The sequence below is a fragment of the Silene latifolia genome, chromosome 8 (assembly GCF_048544455.1).
Source record: "Silene latifolia isolate original U9 population chromosome 8, ASM4854445v1, whole genome shotgun sequence".
In the NCBI taxonomy this organism is placed as follows: Eukaryota; Viridiplantae; Streptophyta; class Magnoliopsida; order Caryophyllales; family Caryophyllaceae; genus Silene; species Silene latifolia.
Window position 1 is genome coordinate 53,113,490 of NC_133533.1, and position 21,372 is coordinate 53,134,861.

At 39.8% G+C, this 21,372-nt stretch overlaps 1 protein-coding gene across 1 annotated transcript; it reads left to right on the forward strand.

Moving 5' to 3' along the window:
- Positions 1-726: 726 nt before the first annotated feature.
- LOC141594361 (uncharacterized) lies at positions 727-5,785 on the forward strand. Its single transcript, XM_074414435.1, has 2 exons — positions 727-1,722; positions 5,222-5,785. Exons 1-2 carry the CDS (start codon positions 1,146-1,148, stop codon positions 5,587-5,589), a joined length of 945 nt encoding a protein of 314 aa, XP_074270536.1. The 5' UTR covers positions 727-1,145; the 3' UTR covers positions 5,590-5,785.
- Positions 5,786-21,372: the final 15,587 nt, after the last annotated feature.

A 21,372-nucleotide genomic window follows, 5' to 3' on the forward strand; every position in this document is an offset into this window, starting at 1 on the left:
TCACATCTGCAAACGTATTGTACTACCTTTTTGCATTGAGCTAAATCGCAAATATTGGTAAGCAAAAAGAAGATGAACATCGCGAACCAAAAAAAATTGACCTAGACTCGATTAACTCAACTCATAATATCCATTATTGATCGGAAATCACCTATTCAAAACAAGCTTATATAGTCTATTCCCCTTATATAAGCAATCTGTCTCTACTAATGGAATAGTAAGTTAATCATAAATCCAAACTAGCTAGTAGCTAATCTCTAGTTGGTCTTGCTTAACACCGTCTTAATTGAATTCCCTCACAACATCTTTTTATTTTCATTTTTATTTTGACCAGGTTTGAGAAACATCTTAAATTAAGACTTCAAACAGTCTTAAACAATAAATGACGGCTAATCACAGTTAACTATTAATCTATACATTGCATAAATTTTAAACCAGAATTTGTGTCATAGAATTACAAGTAGTAGTACCAACTCCCTAAAGAAGTATCTCAGGGAGTTCATAACATATAAATGTCATAAATCGAGACACTTATTAGTCTAAGGCCTTAGGAAACAAGTCTCTAGTATCTACCGTTGGTCTATCCTCATCCAATTCTCATTCCACAATAACAACTGCTCAACAATTTTATAACCTCAAGTGAGGTCCACCTTTCTTAATTAAAATATCAATTTGATGAGTATTAATTCATCTATTTCATTTGTTATGCTCATTTGAGTTGGTAGATTTCATTTCTGAATCTAATGTGAAATATCATTATCAATAATTTACATGTAAATATAGCACATTAGCACATAACTCTTACCAATAACATTCCCTCCTCAATAGTAACATCAATACGATCGGAGGAGTATGTTATATGTCCTCTACGAAACACATCAATATAAAGATCGTCATAATTAAGAGTTAGCGACTTGCTTACTCCCCCCTCATTCAATAGATTTTTTACGTCTGATTAAAAAACTTCGCACAAAAAAAAAATGTGAAGAATCTACGTAATCGAAGCGAGTATATCTTCTATTATAAAGAGTGCTCTACAAACCGTCGCAAGAGGGGCCCATCTCTTCCTTAAAGTTAAACCCAATCCAAAACACTTATAAACCAAACTTACCATTAAAATCACAAATCAAACACCCAACAACAAAATGTACAACCAACTCCATTCAGCAACAATATTAGAACAAGACCTCCAACGTACATTTTTCAAATGCAGAAAATGGCAACTCGAACAAACTCTAGACCCTATCAACTGCCCTTACCATTACTACTGCAACTCCCACTATCCCGGAGACTACCCTTCATGGGTCGATACCATCGTCATCTTCATCGCCGCATTTTCATTCTTCGCTGCCACCGCTGCCATGATAGCTGGTGTAGTCGGTGGCAGTAGGCCGCCGGAACCACCCTGGTTGACTAAATTCAACCGTTTTAGGAGATATTTTCTCCCTTCTGGTCCGATTTTGCTGCCTATAATAGTCGTCGTTATTGCAAAGGGAAACCGCGTTAATACGCTGTTCGGTCTGGCCCAGACTGGTCCGTCAATACTCCAGATGGTCCGAGCCTCTGCTCTTTCGTTCGAGACTAAAACTGAGAGTGATATAAAGTATGTTTCCTTAGAGGTGTCAACTATGTCGGGAATCCTACAAGCTGCATTGTACCTTGACTCCATTATATTGCCTTATTATACTGGACTTGATGCTCTGGAATCTTCTAGATTCTCAGGTGAGCAGCATTCCTTCACAATAAAAATGTACTCCGTACTACGTATAAGTTACTTCATTTTATTATACGACAAGAAAACGTGTTATTTAAGTCGCTTACAGGCAGCCGCGTTCCCACCTTTGAGGTTGTTGCACTACAACAAATCATCACTTGCGCCACGAATTATGCCACGGGAACTCATAATTCGTGGCTAAATTTTGCTTAGCCACGGGAAAAACTTATGCATTATTTTGGAAAAAAAATTATGCCACGGGATAACTTTTCCCGTGGCAAAAAGTCACTTCCGCCACGAATTAGGCTACATCCGTGGCAAAAAATCATTTTAACCACGACCTATGTCACACCCATGGCGAAATTTTATTTAGTCACGAATTGTTCCGTGGCAAATATTTTTTTAGCCACGAACAAACAAACACCCGTGGCGAGTATCTTTTCCGACTTAAATCTAAATAGAAAATTTAATCAAATATAATAATATGAAAATACATTTGAATATAAAAATTTAGAAACACTTTGATTAATATAATTAATATTTTGGGATATTCTCTCATGTACCCCCGAACTTTTTCGTTTTCTATGGTGTACCCCTCGTTTTTCGCAAAAAAACTTTGACCGACAATAATTCTCTATTACGAGTTTAGAAAACGGTAATTTTTTTCCCAAACCAATTATCTCTTCAAGGCCTTCAATTTGAAAAAAAAATTCACCGCTTTTTGAACTCTTAGCCGGTAGTTATGGTTGGTCAAACATTTTTTAACGAATAAACTTTGACCGACCATAATTCCCGACTACGAGTTGAGACGTCGATGAATTTTTTTTCAAACGGAAGACCTCTTAAAGACGGTCAATTTGGAAAAAAATTTTATCGTATTCTGAACTTGTAGCCAAGAGTTATTGACGGTCAAAGTTTTTTTGCATGAAAAAAGGGGTATATCATAGAAAATGAAAAAGTTGAGGGGTACACGAGAGAATATCCCTAATATTTTTTATTGTTTTATTTATTTTAATAAGAAATTTTAAAATTTTATAAACTTATATGCAAGCAAAGAAAAGTTTATCGTATAATTTTTCGATTTTTTACAGATCACATTTATGTTTTGTAGGTTTTTCAAAATATTGATAATTTTAAAAAATTGTTTTAATATATACTTTGTTTATTAAAGTCATGAATTTATTTTACTTTTTTAAATTAAACTTTATAATCTTGAATAACAATCTTAAATGATCGTATCACATTTAAAGATATAGCATATCAAATTGAATAAAAATGTTATTTACCATCTATCTTTGAAAATCCAAAATTAATATATTGTTAAACTATTTCATTCAAAATTTTATTTCCAACTTTATTTATAGGATATTTATAGAAAAATTTGAATTTGATATAAAATTTATGGAAATTTCCCATGGTACCCTCGAACTTTGCCAGATTACGCATGGTACCCCTTATTTTAAGTTACTACATATGTTGCTCTTATGTTTACCTTTTTCATTCCTAGAATACTCTTTGGGGAAATTTCGTAATAACGTCGTTACTCCTATAAGTAATTTGATGAGTAATTGTGTACGTTATGTTGTTATTGTTATATTATTTAGGTACTAAATGTTAGTTTATTAGAAAAAATAAGGATTTAGGTATTATTAGATGATGAATTGATAGTGTATTAGATAACAAAAAAAGGCGTCACAAGGCATATGAGTAGCGGCGTTATGATGGACGTTTGTCAAAGGGGTATTCTGAGACTGAAAAACGTAAATACAGGGGTAGCATATGTAAAAACTTAAAAAAAGGGTACCATATGTAATCTGTCAAAATTCGAGGGTACCGCGAAAAATTTACGTAAAATTTAACTTGCTGAGAAAAAAATTGGAAAATTTTTTTCCATTGAAAATGAGCGCATCACACGGAAAAATATATAAATTATAATAATTTAAAGTCACATGTGCAAATAATGTGAAAATTTTAAGAAAAGAAACGATAAATCATAACAAAGAGAAATCAGTTTAGGAAAATAAGCGATTCTTTTGTACAATAATCTTTTTCGTGGTTTTTGGGTTGGGTAAAAAAGTGACTATTTTTTGGTTAATAGTGATCACTTTGGGGAAAAAAGACCTTTAATTATAAAAAGCGGTCATTATTTTACCAAAAAATGGTCTCATTTTTCATATCGCAGGTACAACGGTTATACAATAAAATTTGCGAAGAAAAATATACGAAAAAATGAGTACATGAGAAATGAAAATAAGTATGTCGATAAACAAAAGAAATAAAAAAATGTTAGGAAAACACAATTAATTTTACTTTTTGGAGAAAATGGTTTACTGACTTGGGCAAAAAAAATGATGGCAAAATCATTAATCGGAGGTTAATGTCGAAAATTTAATTGTTTCGGCCAAAATATTTTTTTCCATAAAAATTGTAAAACATGTAACATTTATGTAATTAAATAGTACTAAAGGTAAGATTTGAAAGAAAAAAATAAACTTAAAAGGATTCAAAGTGCTAATTATATCAACAAAGGTAACATTCAATTTCGGTGGCACATCAAAATAACTCTACGGTTAAGCGTGCTTAGGTGAGAGTAGTATTGGGATGGGTGACCTCCTGGGAAGCCTCTCTGATGCTCACAAATGCATGACTCGTGAAACGAAATAACGTTCAAATGAATCAAGTTAACTAGCGAAACAATTACCTAGATTGTCACGGTTCTGTATATGATAAAATACCCATTGTGAAAAATAAATAAATTATTTTACGTTTTATTTATTTAATTTTCATATATATATTTTGCCACTGGAATTATTTTTTCGCCACGGGAAATTTCTTTGGCCACGGGAGTTATTAGCCACGAGAGAATCCGTGGCCAAAAATTCAATAATAGCCACGTTCTTGTTTTTCCCGTGGCTATCCCTTTGCCACGGCCACTTGCGCCACGGAAGGTATTCCCGTGGCAAAATGATTTAGCCACGGAAATTTAGTACTTGCGCCACGAATTTAGCCGTGGCCCAAGTGCTCATTTTTAGTAGTGTTGGGTCTCAAGACCCCATAGCTTTCCGGACACTTGGCCTTCTTTACTGTTAAATTTGTTTGACTTGAAAATTTTACGTGTTTTTAGACCCATACTAAAAGGAAATATAGCAATTATATTAAAATACATCCCACACTTTATCGATTAAGGCCCACCATCAACACTGATTGGGTCTTCTTAGTTTAGTCTCAAGTCATTTTAGTTTTCCGGTATGTTTGCATTCGGGTTGAGTTTATTACTTCATTTGTTCAATGATAATATGTGACTTTAGTTACATGTTGGTCTAATTGAGTCAAGTTGGGTCAATCCAGGTCTTGTTTGCCTTTTCGAGTATAGGCTAAGTCCTGTCAATTCAGGTAGAGATCATGCGAAGTCTATTTTACTGCATTACTAATTCAGAAATTCATCCTCGTAAAATTTTCAGTCTCTGGTCTAACCCCTTAATATCGGGTATGACCTTGGCACTGCAGGTGAGTGTTTATCGTGTATATGTCGAGAACAAGCACTGGTCGTCGGAGGGACAGTGGTATATAGGGGATGGTCAGTAACAACAGCTATGGTTGTTGGTGCTCTGACACTGAGAATGTTTACAAGGCTTGCTCCAGAAACCAAAAGGAAAACAATGCCCATGAAAATCGCGATTGAAAGTATAAGTTGGATCTTGATGATTGTAGAAAGTCTGTATCTACTTGTTGTTTTACCACCAGAAAGAAGTTGGAGTAGAGCCATTAGTTTTAGTGCTGTTTTTGTTTTGATTTGCCTTCAAATTATAAGAAGGTTAATTTCATTAGTATTCGGGTTTTGTAATGGCAACCAGGAAAATAAGGGGAGATTGTAGGAGGGTTCTCATCATTCAGATAACAACAACATTACCCTGTGTCTCAATGGCTTCCGCAAATTGCGGGGTAAGGGGCCTAAGGGCAGGGTAAGAGGTTAATTGGTTGAAAACATTGTACAGTGCAGTTATAGTTTATTTTCTGTAAATGGCAGCTGATCTAATGGATATTGTCTCATAGGCTATACTTTACTACTAAATTTTTTCATGTGTTCTATCTAGGCTTCTCGATTTAATCTGGAACCATGTTAATTTCGCCCTTAAACGTTTCAAATGGTTTTGCAGCTTTCTCTTTTTTTTTTTAACAACAATAAACTCTCATCAATACTATATATTAAATCCAGAAACCAAGGGACTTCAATGTAATTAAAAAAAGTTATACAAATTAATTATACTATATAGTTTTAAATCGCTAGCACCGTGTGATGGACCCGATTAAGGGATCTCAATGAAAATATTATATAGTTTGGGTTAAAAATTAAATTATATAGAAGCTTTGGTGATTTTCCTAAACATTTATTAAGAGACTAAAACATGGTCAATTTTCTTAAAATAAAATAATTAATTAAGATGGTCAATTAAAGATGCTTGGTAATTTTCCTAAATATTTATAGAAGAGGGTCAATTTCCTTAAAATAAAATAATTAATTAGTATAAACATGCACACTTATGGTAGTAATTATTATCATCATAAAATTATATATTAAATTTAAAATCTATGCAATTTTATTAAACTTTATAGTTTATTAGATGTATAGAGATGTTAATTATTTAACATACAGAAATATAATATAAGTAGGTTATAAATATTTCAAGTTAGATTCCATAATATATAATATTGCATAATTCTTTCGATTTGATTTAATGCATATATTTAATATATTTATATAAATATATAATCCTCTTAAAATTGCATGGCTAAGTAGTAAAAATAATTTCGTCAGTAAAGAAAAGAATTGTAGTAACATTGGATATAGTTATATGATAATAATCACGCATTTGAATAGTAAAAATAATAATATTATCAACGAGATTAGTGAAAGTGGTAGAAACAAGAACGGGAGTAGTGAAATAATCAATATTAATGCGGCAACAGTGAAAGTAACAATAATTACGACGGGAGTAGTGAAATTATCAATATTAATGTGACAGTAGTGACAATAACAATAATTACGGCGGGAGTAATGAAAGTAACAATGATTACGGGCAAGTAGTGAAATGCTATTACTATTGTTTCATTAACAAGAGTAAAATATTAATAGCGGGAGTAGTGAATTTGTCTCAAAATTTATTTTATCGTTATTTTAGGATTTGTCATAGAAAAATATATTAATGATAAATTTATGGGTTATGCAACTTTAAGTAATTTTATTTAATGGAAAAAAATGGGAAATGATAAATACAACCCAGTTGTTCCGGGTGTAATTCTGGAGCAGGATTTGTTACCACGTATGCTTGTAGAATGATGACTTTGCTTGACTCTTCCTTTCGGCCTCTCCTGAAACAATGAACAAACTGAGGGCTCGGCTTGGTACCGAGCGAACTCACTCCGACGCTCAAGTCAGTAAATTTAAAGAGATTAAGTTGTGTGTTACTTGGCAAAGTATATTGTAGAGAGATAAGGGAGTTTATACCAGATTTATAGTGAGTATTAGGGTGAATTGTGAATTATTGGATCGTTTTCTCAATGAGGGTTGAGGAGTATTTATAGATTTTCACCTTTTGTCACGTAGTGGCCAAGTGGCCAAGTGGTAGAGCAGGTGGAAAGACTGTTCTACCCTCGGCCGCGGGACCCATGGCAGACCGGCTGGCCTGGTTGACTCCATGCCGAGGGGACTTGGATGTGAGTAAGTGGATATGCTTCCCGGCTTGCTAGTTGCCCAGCCGAGACCCAAGTGACAGGCCGACAGGCTGCGTCGGTTAAGCTGTCTAATACGTTGACTTGCTGTGGATATCTTTGACCTTGCTCAATATGTTGACTCGGTCAGCGGGTGCAGAATATGCCCCATCAATTTGCCCCCAGCATAGTCTATGACGTGGTATGGACCTTCGATGAGTGTTGAGCGTATTCTGCGCAAGTTGAATTTCTTCCCCGACTTCTTCTTCCTCGGCTTGGTTCTGCTCAGGCCGTATCATATCCCCCCTCCACATGGATGTGTAATGGACATCAAATGTGGAAAAGAAAATGGCGCTGGCTGAGACCGAGGTTGAGAGTGCCGTGTGCTTTTGATTGTCTCCGGCCGGTGCTGCCAAGCTTGGTTGAACAGTGGGCCGTTTGGCAAGTAGATACCAAGGAGCGTGTTGAAAAAGATACGTCGATTGGCATTCTGTCAAAGAGCGTGTCAAAGAAGATTTGTAACTGTATGTCGATTGACATTCCGTGGCTGCATGTCTGACACGTGGCTTGGCATTGATTGGTTGACGCTTCATGGGCTTTGCCCTGATTGGTCCGTTTCATGGGCTTTGCTCTATAAATAGAGTAGTTAGCCCCTGATTTTGGCCACCAAAAAATCATTTTCTCAAAAAAAATTTCTTCTCTCTAGCTTTCTTCGAAGAAACTTCTCTCTAGTCTTCAAAACGTTACTCGGCGTAACACTTTTCCAAGGTAAACAAACAAATTTTTCAACTTTTATTTGTTAAGTATTTGTTGTCATGTCTTCTGCTGATGCTGGACCCAGTACTTCTGCGCCGGGGGGCGAACCGTCGCATCCTGATGAGCAGGAGCCACTTGCCGTCACCCCGATAAGGTTTGGGGGCCCCAGGTCTCCTTCTCCTGAAGGCAGAGGCGGCGAAGGCCGCCGAGGAGGCTGCGAAGAAGGCGGCCCATGCTGAAAAGGTGAAGGCGGCCAGGGAGGAAGCTGAGAGGGCGAAGGCAGGTGAAGCTGCCAAGTCGGCTTCTGGGTCGCCAACTGATGGTAATGCCGTTACTGCCGCCGGTGGCTAGCAGGAACAAGCATAGGGAGACGGGCGGTCGTCACCAGATTCACCCGGCCCTTCAGACAGTTTCAGCTGTTCGGGCGCCAACTATTGAGCCTTTCCTCCCTGCCATCTTTTTTGGCGCTTCCAATTCTTATGTCTGTAACCTTTTGCTGTACCTTTCTTTTTTTGTTGAACTTTGGTAGGTAGTGTTTAGGCTATCCCTATGGGGACGGCCGTCGACTTCTTTCTTGTATTACCTGTGAACATTTTTAATAAGAGTTTGTTTATTTTGCCTCTGGCTTGGCCGAGGTTTTTATCTCATTTTTATCTGAGTTGTCTTCTTACGTTTTTAACATATTGAGTGCCCTTTCGTTTTTACTTTCGGCCTGGCCGAGGCAGTTAGAATGTGCATCTCAATTGTACTTAAACGTTTTTTAAACATGTTGGCATGTCGGTCGCTTCCTCCTTCACTCTCGGTCTGGCCGAGGCGTCAGATTTGCGCTTCCCAACCGCCGTTGTAAACATGCTCTTGAACATGCTGGCATGTCGGTCGCTTCCTCCTTCACTCCCGGTCTTAGCCGAGGCGTCAGATTTGCGCTTCCCGACCGCCGTTGTGAACATGTTAGCGTATCGGTCGTTGTGTCCCCGCCGCTCCCGGTTTTGACCGAGGCAATCGGGGTTACGGCTTGACAGCGTTCGTATCTATAGACTATATTGATCGCTTCCTCGTTCACTCTCGGTCTGACCGAGGCGTCAGATTTGCGTCTCAACTGTACTTATACGTTCTTAAGCATATTGGTCGCTTTGCAGTATCAGCTTTGTTGGCGATCGCGTTTCCCTCGTCACTCCCGGCTTTGGCCGAGGCAATCGAGTTTACGTTTTGACTGCTTTCCGTATCTAGACTGCCCGGCTTTGGCCGCGGCGTCTACTTTGGTAGGACTATGGAGGGGGACTCTTCATTTTGATGGAAAACTTGGAACATTTTTCATTAGATATAATCATGCGTTGGGGTGCCCACAACGGTCTCGGACACCTCCGCCGCTATATGACGTATTTTCTAAGGTTGTCGGTGTTCCAGTGGCTCATTAGAGGCACACCCTCCATGTCTGTCAGCCGGTATGTACCCGCCCTCATTTCTTCAACCACTTTGTAGGGTCCTTCCCAGTTGGCCGTCATTTTTCCATGGACGTTCCCTTTGTTTGTGGCGGCCGACTTTCTTAGGACTAGATCTCCTACTCTTAAGTCCCTTTTGTGGACCCTACGGTTGTATGCTCTTCTCATTCGGTTTTGATATACTGCCAAGTTAAGCCATGCCGTGTCTCGGCTTTCTTCGACTGTGTCTAGGGAGGCTTTCGTGCCTTCCTCATTTTCGATCAGGTTAAAGGTTTGCGTTCGAATGTTGGCACCGCTTCAATTCGCGGGGACGGCCTCGCACCCATAGACAAGGTGGAATGGATCGTATCCGTTGCTTCTTTCTCCGTGGTTCTAAGGGACCACAGGACGCCGGGTAGTTCATCAGCCCACCTTCCCTTTAGATCTTCAACCTTCTTTTTCAGCCCGTTTAGGATTGTTTTATTAGCTGCTTCCACCTGCCCGTTGCTCTGAGGGTGGCAGACGGAGGAGTATGCAAACTTGATCCCGAGCTCTTCTAGCCAGTTCATCACCATGTCACTCCAAAACTCTCGGCCGTGGTCAAATACCATGACTTGGGGTAACCCAAAACGAGTTATGATGTTCTCCCAAATCACCTTTCTTACGGCCGCCGTGGTCTTGGCAGGTACCGCGACAGCCTCGAGCCATTTGGTGAAGTAGCCAACGGCGACGATTAGGTACAGGTGGACTACCAGCGGGTCGCTGTGCGGGGCTACGACTCCTTTGTAGTCCTTCTTTCCGATGGTTATATCGGGGACGGTGGAAGCGGGGATCGCTGTGGTGGGCACAAAGTTGATGGCTTGGTAAAGCTCATTTAGGTGTCATTTGTGCCCATTAGCTGACCCTCCGTTCTCGTTTCCTCCGATAACAACCTGGATCACTCCCATCCTCTGGAATACTGATTTTATATTCGCCCAGTCGGAGCTCGTTTCCGGGGTCCCAGCTACATACTTGCTGAGGGCCCCCTTTCGGATCAGCTCCTCGATGGCGTTCTTCAGATGCCGACAGTTGTCGGTCTTATGGTCGGGCTGGCCGTGGTAATCGCAAAATTGGCTTGCGTCGCCTTCCCCCCTCGTCTTGGGGGGTCTTGCCCACTTCTGCCCTTCATTCTTGCTCAGGGCAAAGACCTCGGCTGGAGATTTGACCAGGGGGGTGAGACCGTTGTACCGCTTCTGGGTGTATGGTCCCGAACTCCCCCCGGCGCCCGCCAAGTTCTGCTTCCTATTAAATATCTCCGGCCGTGACCGATTCATGTCACGGCGACCTTCATCAGCATTCTCCCGGCGGCTCCTCCTTTCTGGGTGCCCAGCTTCACTGTGGCCTACCCAGGTCTTGTGGTAATCCTCCACCTTTACGGCTCGGTGGACATCTTTCTGGTGGAGTCGAGGTTGAGGTCCTCGCACTTGATCAGCTCATTTTTGAGCTCGCCTTTCGGGAGGCCTTTCATCAGTGCGAAGGCCGCCAGTTCGGTGTTCAGCTCACGGACCGCGAGCTTTTGCGTCGAACCTCTTCACATAGCTTCGTAGAGACTCGTCCTCCCCATGTCGGATAGTGAGGAGATCCGATGTCTCCACGGCCCTCTCTTATTGCGGCAGCGTCATCGGGCTATGAAGTTATCCCTTAGGTCGGCGTAGCAAAGATACCGAACCATTAGGCGCCCCTTGTACCAACTCTGGGCCATCCCATGCAGGGTTGTTGGGAAGACTCGGCACCATACCTCATCAGGCTGCTCCCATACCGACATGTAAGACTCGAAAGCCTCGGCGTGGTCGGTTGGGTCACTGTCCCCTTTGTATGATAGGGACGGCAGCTTCAGTTTAGTCGGCACCGAGACTTCGAGGACATAGGCACTGAGGGGCTGTCTGACCACGTGTCGAATGACACGCGGCGATCGGCTCCTCGCGACATTAGTCCGCACTACAAGAAATCCTGTTTCGGGCGACTACGATTGGCGACTGAAATCAGTCGCCAAAAGCAAAATGGCGACTGAAATTGGTCGCCAGAGCACAGTAGCAAACCTTAGTCGCCAATTGGAAATCGGGCGACTGAATTCAGTCGCTAAAATTGGCGACTGACAAAGTAGTCGCCAAATAGCCAAATTGGCGACTAAAAGTAGTCGCCAATTTGGCGACTGACAGGCAGCGTAGTCGCCAAATTGGCGACTGAAATCAGTCGCCATTCTTGATTTTCAGTCGCCAATTTGGCGACTACGTTGCCTATCAGTCGCCAAATTGGCGACTACTTTCAGTCGCCCAGTAGTCGCCAATGGTACTGGCATATCAGGAGGTTTTGTTTTGGATACTCTGTTTTGGCGACTGAAAGTAGTCGCCAAAATTACATTTCAGTTGCCAATTCCACTGTAATTTTGGTATGAAAATTCGGTTTTTCATACTACCCTATCCTTTTCATTGCTCGTACCTGCATTTCTATTACTACAGCACCAACTTGAGCAAACCAAACTCACAACACAACACAAATGGAACACCAATAACCAAATCTCATATATAAAATGAGAATAAACCAAGTTACCAACAAATCCTCAACAAACCAAATCCGTCACAAGTCTAACTAACACTACCCACTACCATGTTCTTAAGTTTTGGGAAAGGGGCACATAAGTCAAGTAACAGGAAAAAAAAGCACCCGCGCCAAATCCACCTCCTCCGGATGGATCATTAGGATCTTTCCAATGGGGACGAGGACCGGAGTTGCACGAACCGAAGAAGGCTTCCATTTGATCGAACTTTGCTTTCATTTCCCGCATTTGTTGATCCCTTTCGGCGTTTAGGCGCCTTTCTTCGGCATTTTTGCGCCTTTCTTCATCAAGTTGTGATTGTAAGACACTTACAATTCCCGGCTCATAAGTTTGTTTGGACTTTGAAGAAGTCTTTGCTTTTGGCGCCTTGAAGAAAACTCCATGAGCTTCTCCGGTTCCATATACCGAGCCCTTTTTGTACCCCTCAACCAAGTCAAACCAAATATCATTATCGGGCCTATCGGGGGTGTTCTCTTTTTCACGCAAATAAGCATCCTACAAGTGAAACCAAATATCATTAAAGGTTATTTTTTCATGAAAAATTTACCTATAATATATATGTTATCAAAGGAAATTGACTAATTAAATGAAACATACATATAGTTCCTTATCTTTCGCCTTAGTCCAATGCCTAATACCCTTATCATCAACCTTGCTATGCGTGTCTGCAAAGAGCTCGGGAGCCGTCATCTCTATCTTACCTTTTCTCTTCCCCTTCTAAAAACAAACAAAGCATAAACTCATGGTTTTCACGGTTAATTTTTTTTTAATAATAATCTAAGGTGTTGTTATGTATACTTACTCCCAAAACACGATCCAAGAAAGAACGAGATCCCCCGTAGTGAGTAGCCTCAACAATGCCTTTTTTCTTTCCTCCTCTTTTGTTGAGTGAACCTCGCTCCGACTTTATCTTAAATTCCGGGGTTTCACGTTTCTTCATTAGACCTTCATATGCGTCACCTAAAATTCAAAATAGTGTTAGAAAAAATAAAATGGTTACGTAAATTTATTATTGATGCGGTCGTTTCTACACCAAAAATAAATACCTAAGTTACTGCTAACAGAAGTCAGCGGCAAGTAGGGTCGATCTCCACAGGGAGGCTAAGTTGCTATCTATCTGTCTAATTCGGTATGTCAGGGTGTCACAGAAATGGGGGTTTTGAATTGATTTAGCTAACTAGAGACTAAAGCGAGGGGAATAAATAAGAGAAATTAACAGCAAGAGAGAAGGGAGTATGCTAGGAGTCGGTCCACCGTGGCAGCTATCAGATCTTATACTATCGGGAATATTAAGACGATTAGACTATTGATAAGAAGAGCTATGGTCGTCACCTTTCGGTCCTTAAACCGCCCTAAAGCGTAAACAGCTTAACTTTCGCCCTCACTGCAATACCCTATTGTAATTAAGCAAGCCTTCCCTTCCAATCTTTCGATCTAGGTCGGGGTTAACTAGAATTATTGGTCTCCTGCATGCATACATTCGACCGGATAACAGTTAAATTGCCTAATACAATTCTTATCGCCGATCTAATCTATTTAATACAGTTAAAGCATCGCTACCACGGCTTCCCTAATCCTAACATACTAAGGGGATTTAGCTATGCATGATAAAATAAACAAGAACAATAATAAAAGAGGAAATAAACATTAAAAGTGAATAAGGGAAGAAGAATTACTGAAATTAAGCGATCCGGAAATAAGAGAACAAAGTAACAGTGTTTAAGGAAGGGAAAAGGAGTAACGTGATCCCCCCGGATTGTTGGATGATTACAAATGACAACCCTTACTCCTATTTATAAGAAAATAGGAGTAGGATTAAACCTAATGACGGAAATTAGACTAAAAAGCCCAACCCGTGGCATAGTCCACTCGATCGACCACTTAAATCACTCGATCGAGTGATCTTGACTCAGAAACAGCTCGATCGACCTAGAATAGTGCTCGATCGAGTAAGGCTATAAAGGAACTGGTCGATCGACTAAGAACACAACTCGATCGACTGATTATTCAACCTAAAACCACTCGATCGAGTGGGAAACTACTCGATCAGGTGGATCATGACTTCAGCAGCTCATCATTCTCGTTAGTTGACTTTGACTCGTCCTTTTAGCGCCCGAAACACCTTCACGCATCCCAGGACAGCAATAAATCCCGCTCCAAATTATCTCTTCCTCCAAATGTATGCAAAAACGGACGGTAATTGGCTTGATTTCGCTACTTTCTGGTTCATTCCTGCAAATAAGACAAAATAACCCAAAGTAGCATATTCGGGGCATTTCGTAGCGCAAAACCACGATAAAAGCATAGAAATACGTGCATAAAATAGGCTAAAAAGACTATATAAAATGCACGTATCAAATCTCCCCAAACCAAACCTTTACTCGTCCTCGAGTAAACTCAAAACTATACGCTAATGAAACGGAAAAATAACTCAGAGCTAGCTACAAATGCCCACTTAAGCCAATTCAATACAAGCAAACTAACACTTATAGCAGACAGTCAAATGAAAACGAGTTATAAGATGTTTATAAAAGTAGCTGAACCGTCGACCTTGCAAGACCTTTGATAATGGACTTTCACGGGTCACTCTTTCTCTCATGAAGCAAAGGGTGAACATATATATGTAAGAGAGAAAGGAAAATAGTCGCTCACCTAGACTACGACTCACATAACATGCATGCAACTAATATGATAGACAATTCTAACTACCGTACATACATTCCAACCAAACAAGGTCCGTCACAGCCGAGGGCTTACAAAATTATGGTAAAGTGAGGCAATGGGTAAGAAAAGGCAAAACATTTATGGGAATGTGGAGGTATAGGTGATCAAGCTAGTACCTAAACAGAACCATATATCAACATCCGATTCCAACTCAATTATGGAATAAAGCACATGCCCTTCATTTGGCATAAAATCTCACCAAACCAAACTGAACATACTCCTCAAATGATGTAAGATAGAACATAGGAGCAGAAACCGTCAACTAACAACTTCTTTTTTCTTTTTCTTTCTTTTTCTATTTCCTTCGGTTTCTTCTTTTTCACGTCTTTTTCCTGTTTTTTCATTTTCTTTTTTTCGATTCTTTTCCTTTTTCGAATTCTTTTTTTTTTCTTTTTTTCATCACGTTGTTTTCATCATCCTCCCTTTCTTCATAGAATACCAACTCCGATTCAATAGAATATGCGCCAAAATTTGATACAATAGAAAATATACCGCAAAACAATCTAAACTAGCTTGACAAGGCAGGCTAAATTTGGATGTAGCTAAGGGTCAACTGGCAAATTTGGCTAATGTGGAGTTAAATGGGTAAAAATGAAAGAAAGGGGGAATGTAAGCACCTCCCTGCATGTGACACCAACCACTAACCCGAATGTATGACGGCAAAAAAAGCAATTGAATTTCATATATGTGCAAATTGATGAACATGTTATGCAAGGAGTAACTACTCACAATCCTACATGAAACTGGTCATAAATGACACCAGTTTATACGGCTCTAAATCTTAGAATTTATAAGTAGGTTGCCAAAATTTCAGGTCAAGTCTATTCGTTCAGCTAAATTTAAACATTAACTCGTAGATTATGCAAAAGACAAAGCTAAAAGATAACAGTTTAATGCAAGGCTTAAGCAAAGAGACAGTTATAGAGCAATATCATCATTGAAATCTACCGTTCCGACTCAACCTATATGCTAAAATAAACGTGAATATTTTTTTGAATTTTAACAATTTTCTGATTTTTATTGAATTTTTTTGAATTTTTGAATTTTAACAAAAATAAACAACAATGCAAGCATAAAATAAACGTGATAACTGAAATGCAATAAAACAAGATGCAGACACAGATATGAATGCATAACCTCCCCAAACCAAACCGTACAATGCCCCCATTGTACCAAAACATGGAAAGGAAACGCAAACTAAAAGAAGAAGAGAGAGTAAGTGCGGAAAAACTCACAAAATGCGCGAATAGGGGGGACCTCCCCAAACCGACCATGAACATGGGAGGTTGCTAAGGGCCCGGAAAACCGTCTCAGGAAGCTAAGCCAAGTCAAATACACTCGATAGCAAAGGATAGTAGCTGATCGAGTAACATGGGCGCTCAAAAACTGCTCGATCGAAGGGTAACTAGGTCGATCGAGTGGTTTCTCATCCTGCAGGTGGTCGATCGAGTAACATCTTCACTCGATCGAGTGGATTCATCAGCAAGGGTGCTCGATCGAGTAGAAAAACTACTCGATCGAGTGGATCTCCGCGTGTTCCTGCAAAATGCAATAAAAACAGCCCGCAAACTAACAAGACAAGCATACTGAGATAGTTTTATGGTATAAAACCATTTATTACAACTGGAATGAAATAAAAACAAGAATAAAATCGCCGGGTTGCCTCCCGGGTAGCGCTAGCTTCAGTCAGGTCCCAGCTCGACCTTCTTTTTCTTCGAGCCTTTATAGTTAGTCACAATCAAAACAGCTCAAAGCGCGCAGCAACCTGTCAAATAGCTGCGCATGTGCTACACAGAAGAGTAAGTAGCACCAAAGTGGAATAACAGAATAGGAAATAAAGATATGTAAACATTTAAGTCTAACAAATTTCCTATGGGCGCTCCTAAATTTATCCACCAAATAAAGGAGCGCGGGAGCAACTGTCAAAATATAGGGGTCCCGATTCAGATTAGCAATTTTGAGATGACATGTACGGTGAGAATTTGCTAATTTAATCGTCCACTTGAGAGAGGGTATAACTTTAAAAGAAATTGCGCAAGTCAAACGAGGCAAAATACTATTAGAACAAACAATAATAAAATTATCGTTTACTACCTCAGATTGGTCGCTCTCAATGACGGAATCATAGGTAAAAGGGTTTATTACCTCTTCCGTGCTAGGAGCAATTACCGACTCAGCTGTTTCTTCATCAACCTCCTCAGTGGAATCCATCCCGTAGATCGCAGCTTCAAGTATATCCGACTCGGCTGTGAATAAGGGAGGTTCACCGTAACCTTCATCATCGTCAGACCCGTCATCCCAAAATGACGAACCAAAGCTCCCAATGGCCATTTCAGTCGATCGAGCAGAATAATCACTCGATCGACCACTTTCCTCCCGCATCTCACTCGATCGAGTAAAAAACTCACTCGATCGAGGACTATCCGTCTGCACTTCACTCGATCGAGAAGAGATATTACTCGATCGAGGACTGTCTTCTGGAAATTCACTCGATCGACCATTATAAGTCACTCGATCGAGTGATTCTTCCTGTCTGATCAAAGGCCGACATCCCCGCATACACTCTGGAAATACGATATAAAGTCCTCATCCGAAATATAGAAATCATTTTCAGCATTGGGCAACGCGGGTTCTTCATGGGAAAAACCGCTCTTGGTCAAGCACACCTCTTCTGGTTGCCGATCATTCAACCCAGCTGTTAACCGAGCAATTTCAGACTGCAGCTCAGTGACTTGAGCATCCATATGTCTATCATATTCTAGAATTAAGGATTTCAGCTCCGCGATCTCTTTTTTCTGTATATCGCGAGGATCTTGTTGCGGTGGCCATTGATGGGGTGGATGTGGCGGCACAACTACAGCTGCATTGTGCTCAGCAGAACCACATCCCCAAGATTTCTTCCTTTCCCAACTAGCAGGTTTTCTCACTTGGGCTTCAAGGCGAGCAATTAGTCGGGAGACAGATGTCATCTTGGCAAGAGGGATCGAAGGTACTCAAGCCTTCCCTTCGATAATCTCCCTCAGTAGCCTGTCGAATAAACCTGTAGGCCTATCAAAACAACACTAAAGAAGAAGATAAGAACAGCCTCAAGGTACTTAGTCTTCCCTTGAGGCGAAAGGACAAACAAAATAAAACAGATAAAAAGCGTCGCCTCCCCGGCAACGGCGCCAAAATTTGATGCGGTCGTTTCTACACCAAAAATAAATACCTAAGTTACTGCTAACAGAAGTCAGCGGCAAGTAGGGTCGATCTCCACAGGGAGGCTAAGTTGCTATCTATCTGTCTAATTCGGTTTGTCAGGGTGTCACAGAAATGGGGGTTTTGAATTGATTTAGCTAACTAGAGACTAAAGCGAGGGGAATAAATAAGAGAAATTAACAGCAAGAGAGAAGGGATTATGCTAGGAGTCGGTCCACCGTGGCAGCTATCAGATCTTATACTATCGGGAATATTAAGACGATTAGACTATTGATAAGAAGAGCTATGGTCGTCACCTTTCGGTCCTTAAACCGCCCTAAAGCGTAAACAGCTTAACTTTCGCCCTCACTGCAATACCCTATTGTAATTAAGCAAGCCTTCCCTTCCAATCTTTCGATCTAGGTCGGGGTTAACTAGAATTATTGGTCTCCTGCATGCATACATTCGACCGGATAACAGTTAAATTGCCTAATACAATTCTTATCGCCGATCTAATCTATTTAATACAGTTAAAGCATCGCTACCACGGCTTCCCTAATCCTAACATACTAAGGGGATTTAGCTATGCATGATAAAATAAACAAGAACAATAATAAAAGAGGAAATAAACATTAAAAGTGAATAAGGGAAGAAGAATTACTGAAATTAAGCGATCCGGAAATAAGAGAACAAAGTAACAGTGTTTAAGGAAGGGAAAAAGAGTAACGTGATCCCCCCGGATTGTTGGATGATTACAAATGACAACCCTTACTCCTATTTATAAGAAAATAGGAGTAGGATTAAACCTAATGACGGAAATTAGACTAAAAAGCCCAACCCGTGGCATAGTCCACTCGATCGACCACTTAAATCACTCGATCGAGTGATCTTGACTCAGAAACAGCTCGATCGACCTAGAATAGTGCTCGATCGAGTAAGGCTATAAAGGAACTGGTCGATCGACTAAGAACACAACTCGATCGACTGATTATTCAACCTAAAACCACTCGATCGAGTGGGAAACTACTCGATCAGGTGGATCATGACTTCAGCAGCTCATCATTCTCGTTAGTTGACTTTGACTCGTCCTTTTAGCGCCCGAAACACCTTCACGCATCCCAGGACAGCAATAAATCCCGCTCCAAATTATCTCTTCCTCCAAATGTATGCAAAAACGGACGGTAATTGGCTTGATTTCGCTACTTTCTGGTTCATTCCTGCAAATAAGACAAAATAACCCAAAGTAGCATATTCGGGGCATTTCGTAGCGCAAAACCACGATAAAAGCATAGAAATACGTGCATAAAATAGGCTAAAAAGACTATATAAAATGCACGTATCAATTATAACTAAACACAAGTAATCAAACTAATAAAATAATACACACCTTTCAAATGCTCGGGCTCCTTTTTCCTCTTCACGGTCTTATAGATGACATCTCTATATCTTTTAGTACAAATATGATTGTACCTTTCACGGACCATATACTCCAATCCCGCCGGCCAATCAAAGGATTTCTATAAAAAGTTTTTATTAGTATAAATTACTAATTGAAATTTAGATATAAATTAACAAATTAATTATATACAAAAATATACCCCAAAGATGTTGAACCATTCTTCTTTTTGTTGGGGCGTAGCGTCACGCCAACAAGTAGGAACATCCCCTGTCATCTTATGTTTCGTACTTGCTGAACAACCACTAACAACCGTTCTGCAGTTAAACCTGAAATACAATAATATGTTAAATACAAGTACGAGTTTATATTAAACAAAGAATGAATATTGTAACTTTAATGGAGTATATGAAATGAACATATGAGTAACATATATCTTACCAAAGACCAGCCGGATCAAGTATCATCTTCCCATCATTAGTCCACTGAATCTCGCGTCCCTGATCTGATGAGTCATCATTAGTCGAGTCCTCGACCGACGCCTGCTCAATCTCCGTCTCCTCTTCCTCTAAAGAAGACGTACTACGACGCTGACTACCCCCGCCTCGCTGTCTACCTCGTCCTGCCATCTACAATTGCAAAAAAAAATATTAAACAATGTTGTTAGTAAAATAAAAACATAATTGCAATAAAATATAAAATAAAATTAAACAATGTTGTTAGTAAATTTACCAAAATAACTAACACTAATCCTCATCATCTTCTTCATCAGTTTCATCCTCATCCTCATCCTCATTTTCATCCTCCTCCTCATCATCATCATCATCAACTTCTTCATCATCATCATCATTATCATTATCTATTTCCTCCTCCCACTCCTCGAACTCTATATCTTCTCCATTCTCTTCCTCCTCTTCCTCATCTTCCAACTCTTCACCCTCTTCATTCCCATTCTCGTAACTGATTTCTTCAATTGGAGACAAAATGGTGCTACTTGATACTACTTCTTCTTGGAAAAAAGAGGTATCTATTTTTGATCTTGCCTTTGTCTTAAAGACTGCCCACCATTGCTTTTGATTTCTATCATTCCTCGTGCATGGATAAGAAGAGAAATACACTTGATGAGCTTGATGTGCGAGTATAAAAGGGTCATACTTAGAATATGTTCTAGTATGATTCACTTCTACGAGTTTGTAATGTTCATGTACTCTTGTTCCGGCTATAGAATTGTCCTTCCATTCAACCTTGAATAAGACAGTCTTATAAGCACGCTCACGCCCATTATAGCACATCTCAAATATTTCCTCTACTATACCATAATAGTCATTGTCATCAAGAGAAGAAATAGTGACACCATAATTGCATCTAGCCTTATTTTTACCATAGTTGAATGTATGAAAATTGAATCCATTAACTAGGTATCGATTCCAAGTTCTAACCATTCGTGAAGGACCAGAGGCTAAACTCCTTATCAAATCATCTTCGATATTCAACTCAATAACATGCTTCTTAAACCATGATGGAAATTGCTCCTCGTGTTTATTCCAAACATCATCCCTCCTCACATTAGGATGCTCTTTCATGAAATCAGTCACAAACTGGATTTCATATGGTTCTAAGATTTCACAATTAGATAGAACGTAAAGGTGAGCACGATTATATTCTTTGTCATCCAAATATCTTGTTCCCCCAATTGTTGAGCAACCTTCATCATCATGAGTTTGAAAAAACTCGGGTAAACTTGCATCAATTTCATCCTCTTTGTCAATGTTCAAGTATTTTGCCTTGGTTTCTATATGTTTTTCAAAGTAAAGCGAGCAAAAATTTGCAATCTCTTCTGTTAAATATGCATTGCATATAGAACCTTCTACCCGAGCTTTGT

What these genes read in the sequence shown, in the direction of transcription:
- LOC141594361 (XM_074414435.1), top strand. Translation starts at nt 1,146, where the DNA reads ATGTACAACCAACTCCATTCAGCAACAATATTAGAACAAGACCTCCAA. An exon ending in GGAATCTTCTAGATTCTCAG is followed by an intron (nt 1,723 to 5,221) that starts GTGAGCAGCATT and finishes TTGGCACTGCAG; the next exon opens with GTGAGTGTTTATCGTGTATA.